Source organism: Cyprinodon variegatus, unplaced genomic scaffold (genome assembly GCF_000732505.1).
Source record: "Cyprinodon variegatus isolate N-32 unplaced genomic scaffold, C_variegatus-1.0 Scaffold75, whole genome shotgun sequence".
NCBI classification, from domain to species: Eukaryota; Metazoa; Chordata; class Actinopteri; order Cyprinodontiformes; family Cyprinodontidae; genus Cyprinodon; species Cyprinodon variegatus.
This window is the reverse complement of record NW_015150528.1, coordinates 453,418-462,266: the sequence shown is the minus strand read 5'-3', so window position 1 is coordinate 462,266 and position 8,849 is coordinate 453,418. Positions and strand designations below refer to the sequence as shown.

Sequence of the window (8,849 nt, the reverse complement as noted above, 5' to 3'; positions counted from 1 at the left end):
AAAATGAAATGGGATTGTGCACGCTATAGTACCCCTTTAATAGGCATTCCCTCTCAGGAGCAGGTAAAGGGTTCTACATGTGTTGTTGTGTTTTTATTGGAGTGGGTGGTTCTTTTCAAAAATTTGCGAAATACCTCCCCTATACCTTAAGTGTATAAGAGCATGTAGACCTACATGTATGATGGCTAGCTAGCGGCTGGCTAGCTCAGGTTGTAAGTCACCCGTCCTGCAAACAGGAAGCCTGGGTTCGTATAGGAATGAGCTATAAGTGTGGGTCATTTGGCAAGGCCCTTCACGCTAATCCCTGCTTTGGGGAGTGGTGGCCTAGTGGTTAGGGCATTGAGCTTTGAATCCTGAGGGTCTGAGTTCAAGCCCCATTCCCACTGACTGCCACTCCGGCTCCCTGAGCAATGCCCTTAACCCCACACTGCTCCAGGACGCCACACAATGGCAGCCCACTGCTCCCCAAGGGGAAGTTAATTTCATTGCTCTGTACTTTTGACAGTGTAATTACAAAAAAATGCTGTAATGACCAGAATCAGAATAACCACAACTTATCACAGTTTGATTATGTAAAAATAACCATTGGTGTATTCTTTTTTGTAACCTGTGTCTGTATAGCTTGGTACGCTTGAATAACGCTGCTCTAACCTACCAACAGAAAGAGAGAGAGGGTATTATGACCCTGTTGTTCTCCAACAATATCCACAGTGTTTGAGGCCTCCCAGCACCATTTGACTCTCAGTTGCTCTCTGATCAGCCTCACAGTGGTTTTGTTGCAATCTGGATTTCCTCCAATATTTTGGGACACTAAAGCTAAGGCTTGGTAAGGCCACATCTTAATAAAACACAATGTTTCTGACACTTTATGTTAGAATTTATGTTTTCTAGAGTGTTGAAATTCATTATAGCTTATATGACATGTATTTTTCTCTCTTTTTTTATTCCAAAAGATCTCAAAGTCAACTGAAGACAATGGCCCATCTAGAGGGTTTGAGGGCCGACTCCTCTCAATTCACTCTGAGGGGGCAGCCCTTCCGCATCCTGGGAGGCTCCATCCATTACTTCCGCGTGCCCAGACCCTACTGGAAGGATCGACTGCTGAAGATGAAGGCCTGTGGACTCAATACTCTTACAACGTGCGTATGCCTGTTAAAAAACACCAAAAGGGATTAAATATCTTTCAATAATAATTTCTTCTTAAGTATTTACTTTTTTTTGCTTATGAGGATTTTGGATAAGTTTAGAAAAATAAAGACTGATAAAGAAACATCTTTTGAATGTTGGGTTTAGGAAAAGTATCTAACAGCTGTTCAAAGGTTGATACTTTTAAAAGGCTTTTAAAAAAAAAAGTAAGCAGTGATCAAAATGGAACAGAAATTCAGCCAATTTAGAAGAGAAAACTTCTGTGCAGGTGAGACTTTCATACTGAAGAAAGCTGCATTTACTGTAAAGCATAAAAGTAGTATCATCATTCTCAGGTTCTGCTTTGTGAACAGATGGTACCAGTTTGCACCAAGTACATAGAGATATGGATAAGATGGGTGACCTTTTAAATGATTCAACTTTACCTCAAATTAAGACCAAGGTGGTATAAACCTGAACACAAAAAGACAATGATGCCACTTTAAAACAGATTTTTTTCCCCTTAAAACCTGATTTACATTAAATGCCTGGGATGAGTCTTAACTTAGCCACATTGCTGTATCATTTACTATGCCGGAAGTCAAATGCATGCTAGGAAATTAGTATTTCTGAGTTGTTTTGTTGTATTTAATAACTACATATTTTACTCAGAACTATTCCAGGAGGTTTGGGTATTACTTAATGCAAAGGGATGCAAATATCTGATACTGTAATCACAATTTTAAGCTGCTGTGCATCAGAAAAAAGAAATAAAATAAATATAGACTTTTGCAGCCATCTTGTATTTTCAAAATAGTTTTTCATATTACTGTTTAAAACTGAAAAGGGGAAAAATTTAAACAAATCGTTATACGTAGCCTTAAATTGCTAAATCACTGATGTTGAGTTAGTTCAACGTCTGACCACCACTGTGACCTGTTTCATATTTTTTTTAACTTGTTCTAATCTAACAATGATGAAATTTTTCCCTTTGGTCTGTTTTTTTTTTTAGATATGTACCATGGAATCTGCATGAACCCGAGAGGGGAGCATTTAACTTTCAAGATCAGCTAGATCTCAGGAAAGGCTCTGCATAAACATATTTTAGTGGATTACATAAAAAGACTTTAAGAGTTATTAGAATAAGTAATTTCTGTGTGTCTTTCAGAGCGTATGTGAGCTTAGCAGCAGAGATAGGTTTCTGGGTGATCCTACGGCCTGGACCGTACATCTGTGCTGAGTGGGACTTGGGTGGCCTTCCAAGGTGATGACACCAAACTATTACCCTGAAGCTGAGCTTATATTCAGTTTGGTATATTCATGTTTAAATAATACCTTTTACTTTTTTCTTCTTTTTTTTTCTCAGCTGGTTGCTACAAGATAAAGATATGCAGTTAAGGACAACCTACCCTGGATTTGTAAATGCTGTCAATGTGTATTTTGACAAACTTGTCTCAGTTATACAACCCCTGATGGTAACTGCACTACCCTGATTTTATATGTGTTCTTGTTAAAAGGACATTCAGTCATTTTACTGTAGCATGGTGTATTTTCAGTTTGAAAATGGAGGACCAGTCATTGCTCTCCAACTTGAGAACGAGTATGGCTCATATGCTAAAGATGAGGAGTATATGCCTTTCTTAAAGAATGTGAGTTAACTGCTAGCTTTGTTGGGAATTGCCTGTCTTTATTTGAATGCATTTGGTTTTTCCTCCTTTTCTGACTTCCACATATATTCTAGTGCCTCCGATCTAGAGGGATCAATGAGCTCCTATTGACCTCTGACAACTGGGAAGGTTTGAGATACAAAGGGATGGAAGGAGGTAACTACATAACTCCTGACAAAACATGCAGCACATCAGGTTATTTCTTGGTTATACTCTGCTCTTATTCTCATTTAAAATGTTTGTGAATTTGAACATTTCAGTTCTAAAAACAATAAATCTTCAGAGGCTGTCATTTGGAGCCATTCAGCACTTAGCCTGCATGCAGGTAAATAATAGTAATGGATGATTTGATGATCTTTACAGCTTTAGAATGTGAAAAAAATGCTTTGGTAGACATTCAACTGTCTTGAAATAAATGTGTCCCTTACTCCAATAAGATTCCACAAACAATTTTGAGGCAACATGTACACCCTTTAAATTTAGAACAATCTTTCAGCTGGTGTGAAACAGCTTTTTTCCGAAAAATATCAGCATAAAAGTCATACCAGCAAACGTAATCACGCCGATTCTCCTAAACTCTACTTAAACTTTGTGGTTTGGTCAGATGTGTGCCAAATTTTTGCTTTTTGAATCTGAATTTAAAAAAAAAAGAATGTTCTGAAGATGCCTAATGGAGGAGAATCAGAGACACAAGGAACCTATTTAGGTTGCATGCTGCCAAGGACTAATTTCTGATAAAAAAAATATTAACCTGTCAGAAACATAAACTCGGCCATCAACACCACAAAGATTCAAAACATATAAATAAATCATTAACACACATTTCCCACACAAACAAAAAAAATGCCTTCTCGTGTAACCATCTCAGGAGATCAGTCAAATATCTGTCTCTCCATAAAAGTTGTTTTTATTTATATATTCTACATGTTTGTAATGGATGCCAACCAATCTGTTCTTTGATTCTATTGTGTTGTTTAGTCAGTGTTAGATGGGATTTCTAATATATATATATATCACACATACATCCTTTTTCAGCCCCAGAAACCTCTACTGGTGATGGAGTATTGGTCTGGGTGGTTTGATGTCTGGGGAGAGCATCATCATGTCTTCCATGCAGAAGGTACTAAAATTGTATTTTTATTCAGAACTATTTGGGTTTCCAGCATCAGCTTAAGTCACTGGATTTTTTCTGAGATTACATTTAGTAAAAAACAGCTTTTTTGCCTCTATTTTCTATTTAAATGCTTAGTTATACTCATGTAAAGCTGCACAGTTCTTGCTTTATGCACCATCTCATATATTCCATATGTGCTGATAGACATGCTGGGTGTGGTGTCTGAAATTTTGGAGAGAGGAGTTTCTGTTAACCTTTACATGTTTCATGGTGGGACCAACTTTGGCTTCATGAATGGAGCAATGGACTTTGGCGCTTACAAACCTCAGGTCACAAGTTATGGTAAGGAAAGGGACTTTAGAGCGCAGAACTCAAATAGGTTTTACAACAATAAATAAATGTATCTTATAGGATTCTTGTAAGATGAATGGTTTCTTGGCAGATTACGATGCTCCACTCTCTGAAGCTGGAGGCTACACTAAAAAATATGAAGTTCTGAGAGATTTATTCAGTCGGTACAACGGTAATTTCTTTAGGATCTCATTTAAACTGCCATTTAATTTGAATGTGAAGAAATAAACACCTGGTAATCAAATTATTGTTATAATTAAAGGCTGTAGGACGTAAGATTGGTTTTAATGAAATGTTTTGCCTGTTTGTGTTCCAGCTGAGCCTCTTCCTGAAGTGCCTTCTCCTCAGGAGAGGAAGGCTTATGAGACTGTGTCCACACAGCAGAATTTGTCTCTGTGGGACAGCATACAGTTCACAGAGAAGGTAAGCACCTTTCCAGTGGTATGAATACTAAATGATAAAACAAAAAAAATGAAAAGTTATTTTCACCAATGCATGCTTTGCTGGATTTTCTGGAATAGTCCTATAGGTAGGTAGTTATATAATTTAGGTGGACAGTTTTGAAAAGGACCAAACCAATATCCGGTTTGCTGCACAACCAGTGCACATTATGGACAAATGTGTTCATATCATATGAGACCAAAACTTTTTTTACTATATGGAAAAGATGATGGGCGTTGTAAAAGCATGGCAGTGGCAGCATCATGCTGTGGAGAGGATTTCCTGAGGAAAAGTATGCTGGTAATTTGATGGTTAGAGCTTAATACATGGATATTAAAGGACCATTTAAATCGCAGGATTTAAACTCCAGTACTTAAGGGCCTGTGTCCAGCAGCTTTAAGACGTTATTCTCTCATATGATACAGATGTGTTGATAAGGGACACGTCTAAGCCCTCGAGGACTTGAGTTTGACAAACCGTCTTTAGATGCAACAAAATACTTTAAAGTGGAGTAGTGGATTACTCAAGCAGTACAATGCCTGTGTTAAGCCAAAAGATTGGTTTGGATCAAAGCATAACTATACTAGATTGGGCCAATCTGGTCTGTTTTGCAAAGCTAAAGGGAAGTTTGTCTCTAAATGTATAAAGCAGTTAGAGACATAAAATAATTAGAGATAAAATAGTGGCAAAATTAAAAGAAAAAAAAATATGTTTAAGGGAAATGAGGACTCCATAGTGTCTAGTAGGAATGCACTGTTCTATATCATTACCTGAGACTAATATTTTTCATACCCTTTGGACAACATGGAGAACTGAAAACAGAGCTGAAATTGATTCTCTGCTTCGGTCAATCACCTGCAATCCTGAGCTGCATCACCGTTACGTAACCAAACAAATACCACATGGTATCTCTCAATCCAGGAATAAGAACAGCAACTACATGGAAATGATTATCGGATGATTATCGGAGGCCCAGTTTTACTTGTCTGACCAACACTGATATGCCTAAAACAAACATTGGCTGATACTGTTATTAATGATGATATATAGTGCATCCCTAGTGTCCAGTTTTTTTTAAGACTGTGCATCATTTTCTTTTGACATCACACTATTTTGTGTTGGACAGTCACATAAAGTCCAAGTGAAGTCTACTTTGTTAAATTCTGTCATTTTTGTCCGTTTATCAATACAGCCATTCAGGTCAGAGAGGCCTATAAACATGGAGAACCTCCCAGTGAACAACAACAGTGGTCAGTCGTATGGTTACACGCTGTATGAAACCAGCATCAGCAGTGGAGGAGCTCTGAACTCTGGGAACAACATCAGAGACAGAGCACTGGTAAAAACAAGGACCTTTATTCTAGAAAGCGGTTCAGACTAATGCTAAGTGGTGTTTTTGAATATAAACCTGAATGTACTGATGTTCTCCAGGTTTTCTTGGACAAACAATATGTAGGATGTTTGGACTACAAGACTCATGAAATCATGCTGCCTGATGCTGAGGTATTTTTTGTCATGTATTATGTGAACATCGAAGTACGTATTCCTTAAACAGAGACCTCATAGGCCGAGGATGTAAACATTTTACTCATCTTTGTGCTGCTTTAAAATACAACAATTTCCAAGATTAGATTATGTTTTTATTTTCTCACTGATTTTTTTTATAACAACAAGGAAGTTTAAAACTTCCTGGTTGTTCATATTCACTTTTCTGCTGAAGAAATGTTTTACATTAGTTTTTAAGATTCTCAATCAGAACTCTCCAGGGAAAAATTTATCGGTGTGATTCGCAGAGAGAGAGGACTTTGACTTTTCTTGTTGAAAACTGCGGACGAGTGAATTATGGTAAAGCTCTTGACAACCAACGCAAAGGTATTCAAGGATCACTGTCAGTTACTACACATCATGTGCTGCTTTACTTTTCTTTTCTCATATAACCTTTTTAAGCTATTTGAGAAAAAAATATTTTTTACAATTTAAGAAATGTTTTCATGGATCTTCAATATCTTGTACCACAAGAACTTGAAAAGACAAAAGTTGGTGTTTGCCTTGGTCTAACATGCTGTCTTATAATCTTGGATACAGGTATTGTGGGGGACATTGTTCTAAATGATACATGCATAAGTGGATTCAACATATTCTGTTTAGATCTGAAGCCAAGCTTTATAAAAAGGTTTGATTCTTTTATTTATTTTTTTTATTTACTATCTAATTTAATCTTTCTATTACATTATCCGCATGTGAAATATTATGAACCTAAATGAATAGTACTTTGGGCTTAATTTAGTATCTGGATCAATATATATATATATATATATATATATTTATATATATATATATATGTATATGTGTGTGTGTGTGTGATTAATTTTAGATTGTTGAGCACGGCACAGTGGAAAACCGATTTCAAGTCACCACCAGTGCCAGGATTTTTTATGGCCAAACTCATTGTGGATGATCCTCCAAAAGACACCTTCATCAAACTCCCTGTGAGTATCATTTAATAAAAAAATCTATTGGAGGCCAGATCTAAGCATAATTTTTGGCTTAAATTTTGACATTAAAAAAATAGAGCTTCCCACTGTGACAATTTTAAGCATTTATTCACAGGATTGGGGGAAAGGAGTTGTGTTTGTCAATGGCCAGAACCTGGGCCGTTATTGGTGCATCGGTCCGCAGCATTTCCTTTATCTCCCAGGTCCTTATCTCAGAAGTGGAGAAAATCAGGTACAATGTCCAAACTGGTTCATATTATCTTTAGTGATCTTTGGAATAAGAAAAGGAATTTGACTTTTGCTCTCATGTAGAGTTTTCTTTTTGTGTGTGTGTGTGTGTGTGTGCATGTGTGCGTGTGTGTGTGTGTGTGTGTGTGGGTGGGTGTAGGGCATAATGTTGAAAATATAACCCTTAGTAGGCCCTTGTGCAGCCTACTGCCTGGATCCAACGAGGGCAATTGCTGCTTTTGAATCAGGGGTCACATTTTGGACTAAAGTGTGAGTTAAGTTTAGGTTGGGGTTAGGGTCATGACAGGCAGTATAAATTAATGGAAGTCAACTGAAAGGCCCTGCAATGATAGTGAGAAAAGATGTTATGTGTGTCTGGATGTGATCTAGACTTAAATGTTATATGACATGTTTTTTTTCTGTTTTTTTTTTCTTCAGATTATCGTTTTCGAAGAAGAAAAAGTTGGTGGCAAAATTCTGTTTTCTGAAAATCCTGAATATGGAAAAACTATTGATGTTTACAAACTTCCCTTTTGCAGTTTGCTGTAACAACTGTACACAGATAACTCTTTGCCACGGTAGATCTACAGAAACTAATGTATTAATCATTAGTACCGAAACTGAATATGAGCAGTATAAATCAGTTAAACACTTTAGTTATGTTTCTTTTTGCTATTTTGCAGCAGTTTTTATTAATTATATTAAGGACTAAATGCTTTTTCTATTGATTATTTTTGTTTCATAAACTGTAACATTTTGCAGCATATACTGTTCAATGCAGTGTTCTTGTTCTGACAATAAACACAAGTCATCATGTGTATCTCCACAGTGTCGTTGTTTTTTTTTAGATGTTGTCAATATTATGTTGTGCTATTTTAAATTACAATCACCTTGATTTTTCTACATTTTCCACCAATGTGTTACTGGCCCTGCCAAATAAGTCACAACATTGTCAGTGAAGCTGAGTGCTCTCACATCTCTTCCTTCATTGTGCCCATCTACATTAACCTCTTCAAACCCACCTCATATTGGGAAATTCTCACCTATTTTGCATACCCAAATGCAAAAGCAAATAACTTAGGAACTGTAAGCCCAAATTGCATGTGCAATACATTATTTGAAAAAAAGAAGTCAGAATTCTGATTTTAAAAAAGTCAGAATTCCGAGGAAAAAATAGTTGGAGATTCAGAATTCTGAGAAAAAAAGTCAGAATTCTGTGATAAAAGTCAGAATTCTGACTTTTTTTCCCCATATTAAACTGAAATAAAATTCAAAAATCAGTTAACTTTTATTTTTGCAGTGGCCCAAATCCTCTTCCGTATTAATCATATTAAACTGAAATAAAATTTAAAAATATTTTTTTTCCAGAGGCCCTAATCCTCTTCCGTAGATCTGATAGGTGTAGTATAAAACGTGTGAAGTAACAGG

At 36.5% G+C, this 8,849-nt stretch overlaps 1 protein-coding gene across 1 annotated transcript; it reads left to right on the top strand.

Moving 5' to 3' along the window:
- The first annotated feature begins 590 nt into the window (after positions 1-590).
- Positions 591-8,211, top strand: LOC107083447 (beta-galactosidase-1-like protein 2). Its single transcript, XM_015372688.1, has 19 exons — positions 591-826; positions 954-1,139; positions 2,138-2,206; positions 2,294-2,389; positions 2,492-2,600; positions 2,682-2,774; positions 2,867-2,948; positions 3,053-3,117; positions 3,828-3,912; positions 4,111-4,248; positions 4,349-4,429; positions 4,574-4,680; positions 5,891-6,037; positions 6,130-6,201; positions 6,492-6,570; positions 6,784-6,871; positions 7,073-7,187; positions 7,309-7,425; positions 7,860-8,211. Exons 2-19 carry the CDS (start codon positions 976-978, stop codon positions 7,968-7,970), a joined length of 1,818 nt encoding a protein of 605 aa, XP_015228174.1. The 5' UTR covers positions 591-826; positions 954-975; the 3' UTR covers positions 7,971-8,211.
- The last annotated feature ends 638 nt before the right edge of the window (positions 8,212-8,849 follow it).